At 44.4% G+C, this 15263-nt stretch overlaps 1 protein-coding gene across 10 annotated transcripts in view; it reads right to left on the minus strand.

Moving 5' to 3' along the window:
• LOC112227384 (disco-interacting protein 2 homolog C-like) overlaps nucleotides 1-15263 on the minus strand; it is a 233635-nt gene that overhangs the window by 14792 nt on the left and 203580 nt on the right. For 8 of the 10 annotated variants that reach the window (XM_042308309.1, XM_042308311.1, XM_042308312.1 and 5 more), the window contains 9 exons: nucleotides 11512-11592; nucleotides 11043-11166; nucleotides 9936-10057; nucleotides 9556-9667; nucleotides 6675-6784; nucleotides 5124-5254; nucleotides 3877-4045; nucleotides 3484-3654; nucleotides 1569-1598 (listed from right to left, as the gene is read on the minus strand). In XM_042308309.1, the coding sequence (XP_042164243.1) occupies nucleotides 1569-1598; nucleotides 3484-3654; nucleotides 3877-4045; nucleotides 5124-5254; nucleotides 6675-6784; nucleotides 9556-9667; nucleotides 9936-10057; nucleotides 11043-11166; nucleotides 11512-11592 (1050 nt within the window). The remainder of the gene's footprint in view (nucleotides 1-1568; nucleotides 1599-3483; nucleotides 3655-3876; nucleotides 4046-5123; nucleotides 5255-6674; nucleotides 6785-9555; nucleotides 9668-9935; nucleotides 10058-11042; nucleotides 11167-11511; nucleotides 11593-15263) is intronic. The other 2 variants (XM_042308314.1, XM_042308318.1) reach the window with 1 other exon arrangement.

Here is a 15263-nt window from a genome sequence, read left to right on the forward strand (position 1 = left end):
TTGGACATACTGCCAAATTCTTTAAAACGACATTAGAGGAGGCTTATAGTAGAGAAATTAACATTCAATTCTCTGGTAACATCTCTGTTTGGACATTCCTGCAGTCAGAATTCCAATTGCACATTCCCTCAAAACTTGAGACATCTGTGGCATTGTGTTGTGTGACAAAACTGCACATTTTAGAGTGGCCATTTATTGTCCCCAGCACAAGGTGCATCTGTGTAGTGATCGTGCTGTCTAATCAGCTTCTCGATATGCCACACCTGTCAGGTGGATGGATTATCTTGGCAATGGAGAAATGCTCTCTAACAGGATGTAAACACAATTGAGAGAAAAAAGCTTTTTGTGCATTTGGAACATTTCTGGGATCTTTTATTTCAGCTCATGAAGCATGGCACCAATACTTTACATGTTGCATTTATATTTATGTTCAGTGTACATGGCACTACAACACTAGTTAGAAGAGTTGGCTAAAGCACATACCGATTTGGACCGGGCTAGTACTACACTACAATTGTTCCACAGGGCTAGAGTCATATGGTGTTGTTTAACAGTTCCTCCGTAGTTAAGACGGAGGAACAGACCCTTAATGCAGGTTTTCCCAACTCTCTCCTTGGGCCCCACAGACGTTTCACATGTTTGTTTTAACCATAAACTGACACACCTGATTCAATTAGTCAAAGGCTTGATGATTAGTTTACTAATTGAGTCAGGTTTGACAGTTTAGGGTTAAAACAAACATGTGAAATGTCTGTGGGGCCCAAGGAGAGGGTTAGGAAACCCTGCCTTTATGTGTACTAAGGAGAAGCAGTCTGAATGAGCTGTGGCAGTATTTATTCCAAACTAGAGGCCACAATTGACATGTTGCCTCTGCACAGGTTAATGTTTCAGTACGGCAGAGTTTTAATATTAAAGAGCTGACCTTTTCTAAGTGCTAAGAGCTTTGCTAAGAGTCTCATATGGCACCTTTAGACAATAGAACAGGAGTAGGCAACCCTGGCCCTGGAGTGCCACGGCACTTCATGCTTTTGATTTAACCAACTTTGAAGACCAGGTGTGTTGAATTCAGGCAATCACTGAATTATTCAAATTAGCTCAGTTGGTCTGGTGTAGTGCCTACCGCTGCAGTAGAACAACCTGCTGCTACACAAAGCCTGCATCCAAAATGGTACCCTATTTCCTATATATTGCACTACTTTTGACCAAAGCCCATTGTGCCCTGGTCAAAAGTAATGTGTCATAGGGTGCCATTTGGGACTCAGTCTATTATAGCTCCCCAGAATGGCCACGGTTTTCTTTTCCTATCCAATTCAATTAGTCAACATCACCATACGGAGAGGCTCTCAATCAAACCCCTGTGAGCACAGTCTTTCTCTTACAAATCCTGACCCCTCATAAGCGACTAAGGAGCCTTGACCATAGCTGTGCCTGGCTATGCTACTGGTCCTGGTCCCTACCCGGTCCCCCCTGCCCTGTCCCTCCTACTCTGTCCACCCTATCCCTCCTGTCTCCTGCCTGCTTGCAACACCTGATGAAGAGGGTGATTAGGGAACATGAAAATCCCCTACCTGGTCAGCAAGCTTCCCCAGCCTGTGAGGCTATAGCAGCAGCAGGAGGAGGAGAGTGAAGAGGAGGTAGGAAGGAGAAATTAGGGGGTGGAGGAAGGGAGGGTGAAGACAAAACCAAGTATGAGTTATGTGGGTGGGGTTATGCAAAATAACAGGGGGAGGGGGGACGAAAATGTCAAATATAGAAATGGAAAAACAATTTTTTTTGAGAAGCAGACTTAACTAATAAGAAGCTATGTTACAAACTGGGCTTATTAATAGCCAATAGATCAATGTTAGGTTAGAACATTTGGGGACATTTAAAATACAATAAGTTACATTTTACATGATTACATCCATGTATTCTCAAGCATGTGTCAGCATGTGTCAGAGGTAGCCTAATACCTTATTTACAATAAAGTTTCAAAGGGAAAGATCTATACATGCTAAATAATTATGTTAAATACAACAAACATTTTAAACAGGCTTCTCGATTGGGCTTTTTATCAATCCATTCAGATTTCATTGGTTGATTGAACAGATATGTAGACCTGAAACAGGTGCAAATGGTATACTTATCACTATCTCATTGACATTTTAATAGTAAAGCTTACAATTTGATTTTATTTAAATAATAAAGCTTGCAAAATAAGTTGAATCATGTAAAAGGATGAGCAGCCCAAAATGAAAGCATGACATAGCAGCATGTGCAATGCTTATGGACAGTGGCGTTCCAGAGACATAGGGTACGTCCCAAAAGGCACTCAATTCCCTATATAGTGCGCAACCTTTGACCAGGGCCCATAGTCATGCACTATTTAGGTAATAGGGATACGCTGGGATATGCTGGGCTGTGTCTGGTCATTTGCTGTTGTTTTTATGAAAAGCAGAGCAGTAGAGAGGGTGAGATATGTACAGGATATCTATGTATGTTGGCTTTTCATCATGTAAACCCTGATAGGAGGATTATTACTGTAGGCCCCAGGGCCTGTAGCCAAATACCTGCTGGGAAAATCTCAACATTCCAAGATGCAGAGGAAATCTCAGACATCCCCATTTTCAGCTAGATCAGCTAGCATTATTGTACAACCCACTTTGTGCATACCAAACAGAACCCTATTCCCTATATACTACTCTACTTTTGACTAGAGCCCTATGGGCTCTGTGTATGTAGGGAATCGGGTGCCATTTGGGACTCACTGAAGCCAGTGTAGAGAAACATGGAATTCCCCAAGCCCCCCAAAAATACAATTCTGCCTGCATCATGACCAGATGTGGAGAAGACTTATGTTGTTGGAGAAATAACCTGTGTTGTGTTTCCAAGGTATCATGTTTCTCATCAGAACCGCATGGTTGTGTGTGTGTGTGTGTGTAGGCTCACAGAGAATACGGTTGCTTCCCAGGTTAAGTCACACAAATACAGACTAATGACTATACTCCATTAAATTAAATCAGATTAATCTCTCCTACCCCAAAAAACAAACAAACCACAATGCAACTAGTGAGTTAACAACGTCTCTAAATCAAACAACAACCCATTTTTCAACCTGAGGAATAGGCTATGCAAACGATACTGAAGGCAGAGAGAAGGACAACAAGAAACAGTAGCAAGCCTTCCAACTAACACAAGACTACAACAGAGCCACAATAGACACCCACTGGCTAACATGTATGAAAAAGCATGTTGTCTACTGTGGGTAGAAACATTGGTAATAATATCCATTAAAATGTGGGATGCAGACAGAGCTTTCCTTTTTATTCAGTCTATCAGAGTTCCACTGGCGACAGAGTGGGGGACAGACAGAGACAGCACCCAAAGTCTCATTGCCAAATACTGAGCTAAGTAAGAGTTGCACATTTTATATAACTTTTTGAGGGACAGAGAGGGCATGGAGTTTGTGGACTAGAGCAGAGAGGTGGAAGGGACTGACTGTACCTGCAGACAGACGGCCAGATTGACTCTGCAGCCGAACGAGGTGCTGACTGCTCGTGGGTGGAGGCCCAGGTCTTTGAAGAGCTTGGAAAAGGACTGAGTCAGAGCTATCCTGGGTCTCTCCTCTGCCACCACCACACACGTCCTGACCCGTGACAGGTCCAGGCCTCGAGACTGATGGAGAAGGGGGAGGAACAAAACAAAATGCATTAAACTGGATCAAACCAGAACTAACCAGGCAAGATGAGTCTGGGCTGATGGACTAGATTGTAATCAATCAATATTTTTACATTAGAGGTTGTCACAAAGTGTTTTACTCTCAGATCATCACATTGCAATAACATTTGATCGTATCTAAGTATCATTGTTGTGGTGATTTGGCGGATGGATACTTACCTTGAGGGATTCGGTCTGCAGGCCCAGGCCCTTGGTGCACAGCTCCATGACGCTGTAAGAGCAGAAGGTGTCCCTGACTTTGTATTGGCTGACAGCCAGCAGCCACAGAGCAGGGTTCACCTCCAACTCTGAAGGCGGGATCAGGATGGACTGGTGGCCGGAGTACACACTACAAAGTACACACAGGAGACAGAAAATATGAGCATACAAATACACATACAGAGTGAATACACAAAGGTTACACATAGTGAGTACACAAAGGTTACACAGAGTTCCAACATAAAAATGTTACTCTTCACACCAGTGACATGAGCCATTATGTACTTCCGACGACTACCAATCTAAACAACACACTTCAATACATTATGTATTCAGTGGCACCATTTACAATGCAGGGCAGTGCCATTTCATCAAGGCCAAACCAACCTCTGTAGTGCAGCTAGCCAGTAGCTAGTGCATTATACACAATATAACAACTAGGGCTAGCTTTGCATAGGCATCAATCAGAAACACTCCCAATCTGAAACACACGCCCGCCATATAAAACAGCTTTGTTCTTCAGCAAGGGCCTGGTTTTTGGACAGCCCCCCGCTGATCATATTTCCATATGAAGATTTCACAAGTTGAGTGATGCCATGCCGGAGAGAGAGAGCTTCCATTGGGAAGGCAAATAGAGAGAGAGCCAGTGGAGAGTGGAGCAAAGCAGAGAAGAGCGTTGATACATCATCACAAGGAGACGGACGGCGGGCTAGGCTAAACACAGCAGAATAATGATACATCATCACAAGGAGACGGACGGAGGGCTAGGCTAAACACAGCAGAATAATGATACATCATCACAAGGAGACGGACGGAGGGCTAGGCTAAACACAGCAGAATAATGATACATCAGCACAAGGAGACGGACGGCGGGCTAGGCTAAACACAGCAGAATAATGATACATCATCACAAGGAGACGGACGGAGGGCTAGGCTAAACACAGCAGAATAATGATACATCAGCACAAGGAGACGGACGGCGGGCTAGGCTAAACACAGCAGAATAATGCATAAGGCTGCATTGGGTTCCCCCCACCACCAGGGTGAACATAGCAGGGTTTCTTCAGATCAGAGAGGTACAGGGGTAGCTGTGTGTGTGTGTGTGTGCGTGTGTGTGTGTACGTGGACAAAGCAGAGCTAGATGTGTGTGTGAGGTGATGAGTGGGCAGTAAAGAGGTTAGGAGGGTCCATCTCTCTCTCTGTCTCACCTGCAAAGGCACCAGATGACGAAGCCCAGGCCACAGTAGGGGTCCAGACAGATAGCCACCTCACGGGAGGGGTACAGCTCACACTGCAGCTTGATAGAACGGCAGAAGGCACTGGTGGCAGTGTGAGACATCTACACAGTCGGGAAGACAAGAACAATCACAAACGGGTTACAAATGTAGTTTTATCATTCTACTTGGCAAGAGTTGGGGTCCTAGCCGATCGCTGTCCTTGTCAAGCCAAACATGACAACCAGTGACAAGGAGCTGGCATGATGGCTCATACAGACTGGTACTCTGGCTAACTTGGCTACAACACAAACCAACAAAGACAGGCTACATATTGGTATCATTTGTACACATGCTGTCATCTCATGTGCTTTAGCAAATTATAGCCATGTAAACAAATGAAGCACAGCAGGACCGTGTTTCAGTCATTCATTAAAAAGATTTCAATTGAACCGCATGAGAATTAGGAAACGCATTTCAGAAAACAATTCATCCAAATATTCTCATGAGCTGCTACTGTGAGTACCACTGCCTGAATCCTTGATCTTAATGAATGAATGAATTAAATGGCAAAACAATGACTCAACACAAGCGCCTGTATATACGGTGGGTTAATGCTGTCAGAACTGTGTGTGTGTGTATCCTCTCTAGTCGATATAAAGCTGTTATTGTCCCATTATTAAACAGTAGTTCCACTCCAGCCTAAGACCTTGTTAAAGTGCAATCACAGCTACATCCCAAATGACACCCTATTCCCTATATAGTGCTCTGGTCAAAACTAGTAGGGAACAGGGTGCTATTAACAGGGTGCTATTTGGGACCCACACCAGTGGTAGGAGCAAACATATATTCACACAGAGGCCCAGATTCAGGGTTTTGTTATGCTAATTAGTGTACAGCACGAAATACATTGTTATTTAGCATTGCTGAACATCCCAATGAGGCTATTTTGTTTTAGTAAACTACATAAGAGAGCCCCACACACCACAACAATTCTCCCCCACCACCTAAGGCAACACTATTTCTTCAATGTGTTTATAGCAGGGGGAGGAACAGAATAGACAATCGCCTCTTGATGAAGATTAATACCCACTTACAAAACAGGAAGAAAATCCACTAAGCCTTCGTCCACTGAGGAACTGATAGCAAATCTTCCCTTATTGACCAGTGAAAATATAAATCTTTCACAAGATGCTGTTTCACTGGATTTCCTACTGAGCTTTGTCAGACAGACAAAGGTTTCAACAAGGCCAGATTAACTGTGAACAAGACCTTCCATTGTATGGGTTTGGATCTGTGGCACCAGGTAGAATAGGCATTCTGAGTGAGCACTGTGCAGTACAGTGAGATTCAGCTTTTCATCCACAGCAGAGGGCTGGGATCAATAACTGCTTTCATGTTTTTGAAATGTCACCACTATCTTTTCACTCAGATGATCACGTTCAAAGTGTTCGTCACACAGCTTGTTCCTGTTTCACTTCATATGCTTTTCGAGATATCAGCCTCCCTGATAGGAGAACCACATTCTGGTTAGAAGTGGTTTACCTTCACTCCTGCTAGCATCCCTGTGGTGGACACACTGAAGTCCAGGTAGGCCAGTGTGTCTGGATTGGAGGGCTTGTACAACAGAGGAGGTTTCTTCTTTGGCAAATCATCTAGAAGAGCGAGAGAAAGGAAAAGACCACTGTTATCACCAATACCATCATACAGTGCACTTGGAAAGTATTCAAACCCCTGGACTTATATACACACACACACACACACACACACACACACACACACACACACACACACACACACACACACACTGGGGAGAACAAGTACCTACAAAGCATGTAGAGGTCTGTAATTTTTAACATAGGTACACTTCAACTGTGAGAGACGGAATCTAAAGCAAATATCCAGAAAATCACATTTTATGATTTTTAAGCAATTAATTTGCATTTTATTCCATGACATAAGTATTTGATCACCTACCAACCAGTAAGAATTCGGGCTCTCACAGACCTGTTCGTTTTTCTTTAAGAAGCCCTCCTGTTCTCCAATCATTACCTGTATTAACTGCACCTGTTTGAACTTGTTACCTGTATAAAAGACACCTTTCCACACACTCAATCAAACAGACTTCAACCTCTCCACAATGGCCAAGACAGAGAGCTGTGTAAGGACATCAGGGATAAAATTCTAGACCTGTACAAGGCTGGGATGGGCTACAGAACAATAGGCAAGCAGCTTGGTGAGAAGGCAACAACTGTTGGCGCAATTATTAGAAAATGGAAGAAGTTCAAGATGACGGTCAATCACCCTCGGTCTGGGGCTCCATGCAAGATCTCACCTCGTGGGGCATCAATGATCATGAGGAAGGTGAGGGATCAGCCCAGAACTACACGGCAGGACCTGGTCAATGACCTGAAGAGAGCTGGGACCACAGTCTCAAAGAAAACCATTAGTAACACACTACGCCGTCATGGATTAAAATCCTGCAGCGCACGCAAGGTCCCCCTGCTCAAGCCATCGCATGTCCAGGCCCATCTGAAGTTTGCCAATGATCCAGAGGGGGAATGGGAGAAGGTCATGTGGTCTGATGAGACAAAAATAGAGCTTTCTGGTCTAAACTCCACTCGCAGTGATTGGAGGAAGAAGAAGGATGAGTACAACCCCAAGAACACCATCCCAACCGTGAAGCATGGAGGTGGAAACATCATTCTTTGGGGATGCTTTTCTGCAAAGGGGACAGGACAACTGCACCGTATTTAGGGGCGGATGGATGGGGCCATGTATCGCGAGATATTGGCCAACAACCTCCTTCCCTCAGTAAGAGCATTGAAGTTGGGTCGTGGCTGGGTCTTCCAGCATGACAACGACCCGAAACACACAGCCAGAGCAACTAAGGAGTGGCTCCGTAAGAAGCATCTCAAGGTCCTGGAGTGGCCTAGCCAGTCTCCAGACCTGAACCCAATAGAAATTCTTTGGAGGGAGCTGAAAGTCCGTATTGCCCAGCGACAGCCCCGAAACCTGAAGGATCTGGAGAAGGTCTGTATGGAGGAGTGGGCCAAAATCCCTGCTGCAGTGTGTGCAAACCTGGTCAAGAACTACAGGAAACGTATGATCGCTGTAATTGCAAACAAAGGTTTCTGTACCAAATATTAAGTTCTGCTTTTCTGATGTATCAAATACTTATGTCATGCAATAAAATGCTAATTAATTACTTAAAAATCATACAATGTGATTTTCTGGATTTTTGTTTTAGATTCCGTCTCTCACAGTTGAAGTGTACCTATAATACAAATGACAGACCTCTACTTGCTTTGTAAGTAGGAAAACCTGCAAAATCGTCAGTGTATCAAATACTTGTTCTCCCCACCGTATGTATACACACACACACATATATATATAAAAACGAAAATATCACATTTCCGTAAGTATTCAGACCCATTACTCAGCACTTTGTCTTCTTGGGTATGATGCTACAAGCTTGGCACACTTGTATTTGGGGAGTTTCTCCCATTCTTCTCTGCAGATCCTCTCAAGCCCTGTCAGGTTGGCGCTTGGCATTCAGGCCAAAGAGTTCAATCGTGGTTTCATCAGTCCAGAGAATGTTGTTTCTCATGGTCTGAGAGTCCTTTAGGTGCATTTCGGCGAACTCCAAGCAGGCTGTCATGTACCTTTTACTCAGGAGTGGCTTCCATCTGGTTCAAGAGTGACCATCGGGTTCTTAGTCACCTCCCTGACCAAGGCCCTTCTCCCTGATCGCTCAGTTTGGCCGGGTGGCCAACTTTCGGAAGAGTCTTAGTGGTTCTAAACTTCTTCCATTTAAGAATGATGGAGGCCACTGTGTTCTTTGCCTCGAAACAATCCTGTCTCTGAGCTCTACGGACAATTCCTTCAACCTTATGGCTCGGTTTTTGCTCTGTCATGCACTGTCAACTGTGGGACCTTATATAGACAGGTGTGTGCCTTTCCAAATCATGTTCAATCAATTTAATTTACCACAGGTGGACTCCAATTAATTTGTAGAAATATCTCAAGGATGATCAATGGAATCAGGATGCACCTGAGCTCAATTTTGAGTCTCATAGATGTGTAATAAATGTGCCAAAATGTCTAAAAAATATGTTTTCGCTTTTTCATTCTGGGGTTTTGTGTGTAGATTGATGACGAGCATTTTTTATTTAACCCATTTTAAAATAAGGCTGTAACATAACAAAATGTGGAAAATGTTAAGGGGTCTGAATACTATCCTAATGCACTTTAAGTAGATGATACATTATATTTCTGACATTGTCGTTTGTCTCGATTGGTCGCAAGATCTTTGCGTCGGTGTCTGTTGTAAAGAAGCCCGCACTTCTTCCAGAGCCTCTGGCTGAGGTGGCTAATGGATTCTCTCTGAGGCGAGTGATGCAGCGTGGGTAATGTAGTCTCTTACCGGTGTCCAGGACAGGAGGCCAGGTTCTGACGTCCACTGCTGCCGACGCCTCCTTCGACCTCAGCAGTTTACAGATCACCGCAGTGGTCATCATACACGCCGAGCGGCTCACCTGGGGGCACACACACATTAGGAAAGACACACACGTTGGGACACAAAATGGTTAAGACACCCAAGCACATGTTCAAACACACACGCATGTACGCACCTGCACACGCGCACTGTAAAATGCTCCAGAAATGGCCTATGAATGAGAAGGGGAAACTCCTGCTCTAATATCACCTCCTACACGGTGCGTCTCCTTTTACATTTCCCTTCTCCAAATAAAAGGTTCGTTGTGATGCGATGACTTGACACATGGATGTCAACGAGGCACTTACCTCTACGATCATCTTCACCGTGGGCAGAGTGGTGGCGATGTTCTGGGGGTGCGGAGGTCGCACGGTGATTGGCACACAGCCCGCGTACAGGCACCCGTAGAACGCTGCGATCAGGTCAATCCCTGCATGAAGGACACAGAGAGAGAGAGAGAAGCGGAATTGAGTGAAGGGGAGGGAAGAGGAATGAAGAGGAGGGAAGAGGAATGAAGAGGAGGGAAGGGGAGGGAAGAGGAATGAAGAGGAGGGAAGAGGAATGAAGAGGAGGGAAGAGGAATGGAGTGAAGGGGAGGGAAGAGGAATGAAGAGGAGGGAAGAGGAATGAAGAGGAGGGAAGAGGAATGAAGAGGAGGGAAGATAAGTGAAGAGGAATGACGAGTCAAAAGGCATAAAGAATATTAGTTCCCGTCCCTCTGTCCATGAGGCCCCGTGCTGAATCTGAGCCAGCCTCCAGACAGACAGACAGACAGCTCTCAGGACAAGGTGTAGTATTGAGCTGGCTGTCCTAGAGACAGTTAATTGAATGGCTCTCAGGCAATCACCCTTGTCGGGATTTGTCCTGCATGACTGAGTTTCTTCATTATGGACCTATGGTTCACTCTGAACGCTTGAATGTCTCTGGCTCCCAAATGCTGATGGAGTTCCAAATTAGAGTTCTACCTTCTAAAACCTGGAACATTCAGTCCTGTCTCTCGCCAAAGGCCTTAAAAATTGATTTTTTTGCATCACACAGTGTGTGCCATTAAAGATCAGCACAATCTTGCTGGAAGTACTATTCTATCATAGTGGGATGTGGCTCAGGCCCTCTTGTCTTGTCAGCACTGAATACTTCTAGGTTGATGAATGACAACAAGAAAACAGAACCTATCCCATTTGCGCGCCAGTGGGGTGTAGATGTTTAGATGTTTTTTTATTGTAGCGACACATGATGGGATGGAAATCTTAGCTTAGTTCGTCATCGCTAAATTTATGCTGCATGGATGAGGTATGCAGCTAACCGAAAGGTGGGAATGGACAGGGACATGTTATTGTGATGCACAGTAACTCACAACACACAAACCCAGTGACAGACATGTCGTGTGTGTGTGTGTGTTTGTACACCAGACATACCAGGGGGGTAGACGAGCGCAACGTGATCCCCATCCTGCAGGTGTCCTCGCTCCGCCAGCATGGTAGCAATCTTCTCTGCTCTCTTATGCAACTGGACACATGACAGCGAGCTGGCTATCGTCCCCTGTAGTCACACACACACACACGCGCACGCACACACACACACACAAAAACACACAGAGAGAGAGAAAGAGTGACAGAGAGAGACAGAGAGAAAAACAGAGAGAGAGATAAAGAGACGGAGAGAGAGAGACAGACAATCAGAAATTACCACAGATATACAGTGTCATGCAAAACTGCTGAATCAATACTAGATAGCAAGAAAATTATGATTTACTTCAAATAAAATCCTGATGTGTTTCTCTAACAGCCGGCAACAATGCCGACTATTTCAGTTGCTACTGCTTTGTTTACGAAACATGTTAGGAGTCAGGTGTGAACAATCGCAACACAGCCAGACCACACCTACCCTTGAGTTGAGCAGTGTGTAAAGCACATGGTCCGGAGTGGTCTGGGCCCTCCATTGTAACACTTCAGAGAGAAAGAGGAACTAAACCAATAGAAAGAAAGAGGAAAGTAAGCCTGCCGCTGGATGCCCAGGTCACACTGAGAGGAGGGGACATTCTGAGGTGTCACAAATCACACCCTATTCCCTGTTTAGAGTGCACTACATTCACCCAGGGCATGCATGGGGCTCTGGTAAAAAGCAGTGCACTATATAGGGAATAGGGTACCATTTCACAAAACCTGTTAGCCTTTTGAGGAGAAGATGTTACAGTCCTTTTCATATTAGAAGGTGACACGCTGAGTTCTTAATAAAACATAGCATTCTTGCAGCACAATGAACTTTACTCGTAATATTTCAACACTGAGGGAGAGAGAGACAAAGAACGATAGAGGGAGAGAGAGACAAAGAACGATAGAGGGAGAGAGAGACAAAGAACGATAGAGGGAGAGAGAGAAAGGGTAGCCAGCACACAACACATGAGCTCCATATTGGTGCAGCAGATATAAAAGACAGTGTGAGGAATGAGAAGGGGCCAAGCGTGTCTCAGCTTTATGATCCGCGCGGGCAGTGGAGGAGTAAATAGAGGTAGTGTAATTCATGTCAATTGCAGTTTGGATCTGTGGGAGGCTCGGAGCAGGACAGTTAGGAGTCTGTAGTGTAATATTGCCTGTCTTCATGTCTGGTTTTATAGTGATGAATTAGAAATACAATATGCACCGTTTTAATCCACCGGGTCCAACTGCTACAGATAGAGGATCACAGACGACAGGACTTACAGTACTTCGCTGCTCTGAACTCCAGGGCCTGAGCAAAATCCACCCACCACCAACAGTCATCTTAGCATGTGTGTCTAGTTTTTGAAAAAGGCTGTGAAAATTAGAGCTGTTGAAAGTGTTTAGTTTTACACTAGGGCTCTTGCCATTAAGTAGGGACAGATGTTGTCCTGTTGAAACACAGTCATTTGATATTTCCTGTCTAATTCCATAGGAAGCCCTGTTTTCAACAGACACACAAAACAGACTACTTCCTGTGAACCCCGTAAATGTTCCAAATTGCACCCTATTCCCTATATAGTGTACTACTTTTGACCTGGGCACATAGGGCTCTGGTCAAAAGTAGTGCACTACAAGTGAGGGGCTGCCTGAGACTAAGTGAATCCCTCTCTGCACCCAAACAAACATTAAGACAGGAACTTATTCCAGTCTGCCAACACCTCAACAACATTTGGAAAATACAAACACTTTCCTGATGAAAACATCACTCAGGAACTTGCCATTAGCCCTGTGGATAATTTAATAAAACCAATGTATTCTGTTCGCTCTCTGGTCACAGGAAACCGTCCCACTACTGTAGAGGGGAAACTACATATCTCTGGATCAGTAGGAGACCGAGAGGCCCAAGCTTCATCCCAATTGACACCCTATTCGGTATATAGTGCACTACATTTGACAAGAGCCTATAGGCTTGGGTAGTGCTCTACATAGGGAATAGGGTGCCATTTGGGATGCAATCCCGGTATTGTCAGAGTTGCGACAGCTAGAAGACATAGAGACTGATAGAAAGTGCTGAGCTTTGTATTGAACTGTGACGGCCCACCCTCTCCTCTGAGATTCCCCCAGTGCTCCAGTGAAGCCTGACCCTTCCGCTCAGTCCAGAATAGTACAAAGACCTTTTGTCTTTAATCAGCCCAGGCAGTCAGTGTCTGTCTGTAACTCAGATTCCAGGGCCTAGATTAGAATCAGCAGAGAAGAGCTTCATCTGTTAGTTAAAAGAGTCTGTGACTCCAGAGTTTAAGAGGATCCGCTGTCATGATCAAAGTGGATAGCTTAAGAGTCTTTAGTGTTATGTGACGAGGTGGTCAGTGGTGTACGTTTTCAGCAACAGTAACATGAAGTTTACCACAAAGTATTGGTTGCCCTAGCAACGCTCATATTGCATACATTGTTAAAACATGCTAGAGCAGCAACCATTACCTACCACACATGGCTAGATCCCCCAAAAAAAAAATCACAACATTTTTTATAAGGGAAATCGAGCTACGAAGAATAAGAAAAACCCATTCACACAGAGGGCCTGATTTTCAGATGGATGAGCATACAGACAGAAAGATGGTCCATTCGGGTGCATTAAGGTGATGGAGAGAGAGAAGCAGCAGAGAATGTATTATGGTTTGGTTGGCATGCTGAACAGAACAGAGGAAGGGATACAGACTGATGGTTGCTAGGGGGATTAGATCACATGAAAGTGTACATGAACAGTCTGAGTCAGAGGAATCCGAGCCACACCACAAACAATTTCTGCATCCCAAATGGCACTGTATTCCCTATATATATTGCACTACTTTTAACCAGAGCACTATGGGCCCTGGTCACAAGTAGTGCACTATATAGGGAATAGTATGCTGTTCGGGATACAAGCCAATGTGTCCTGTCCTCATGAGGGAAAGTAGAAACAGAAGAAATCTGTGTCTGTTGTGTTGTCACAGTTGTTTGCCTTGTCACTTCACATTAGAGGGCATACTGCCTAAGTGGCAGCCAGATGGGGTAAATGATGAGATTTTTCTGAATTAGAGAAAGTAGAAATCAATTCTGTCTCCGCTACGCTACGGCTACCCTCACCGTCGTTCAGCGCCACCAGCCAGGCACTACACATTTCTTTATTAATAATGACTTTCCACACCACTGCCATGGTAAAAGAAAGTGCTATCAAATCTAGTCTGACAAATCACATAGCTACACACCCTTAATGTTTGTACACCTCTATTGACAGGGGTTTCGTCCTAAATGGCAGCCTAATCCCTTTGTAGTGCACTACTTTTGACCAAAGCCGTATGGAACCTGCTCAAAAGTAGTGTACTATATAGGGAGCCATTTCAGATGCACTCAGGTTAGTCCTAAAACCCTGAGGGAAATGTTCTGTTTGAAGGTAAAGTGAATGAAAACAACCAACCAAGACAACACAATCCTTCACCCAGACTAGTCTGTTTACTAGTCTGATCTGCCATCCACTATGTGGCCTGTCTTGGGAAAACCTGACCTAAATGTGAAGTAAGGGCTTAGAGAAGCCCAGACCACATCCCAGTCTGTGTGACTGGGATGTTGATGAAGGGATTGTTCAAACACTCTGTGGAAATAGAGGGGAAGCAAAGGAGACAAGAAACCTGGAAGCCTAGTGTCAATACATAGAACCACTGCGAGAACACACCAAATTGTGTGCCAAATGGCTCCTTATTCCCTATATAGTTAGTGCACTACTTTTGACCAGGGCCCATAAGGATAGGGTGTCATTTGGGGTGCAGTCCATGGGTACACTTACACACCCTATTATTAGGTATCTCAGAGAGCCTCTTACACTTAAGGCTATGAAATCGAATGGAAATGTCTTACTGTGCCTACGAAATATTTTAAAGTGGCCTGTCTCTGTGATGCTTTTAAAGGATTTGTTCCATATTAGTCCTGTAACAACATCCGTCTACTGTTACCAGTACAGTTTTAGCCTTTAAATTGAGTCTAACGCAGAGTGGATCTCAAACAATACATCTGACTGGACTGCAGAGCTATGGGGCTGTTGTCAGTATTACTCCGTCCATATAAATGCTTAGAGATCATGAATGAAAGAATAGAATTAGAAAGATCATATATAGAAAACAGAGGATGTTACATAAAGCATTCAAATGACTTGAGACTACAGATGAATAATGGTCGAACTACCAC

Source organism: Oncorhynchus tshawytscha, linkage group LG28 (genome assembly GCF_018296145.1).
Source record: "Oncorhynchus tshawytscha isolate Ot180627B linkage group LG28, Otsh_v2.0, whole genome shotgun sequence".
Classification (NCBI taxonomy): Eukaryota; Metazoa; Chordata; class Actinopteri; order Salmoniformes; family Salmonidae; genus Oncorhynchus; species Oncorhynchus tshawytscha.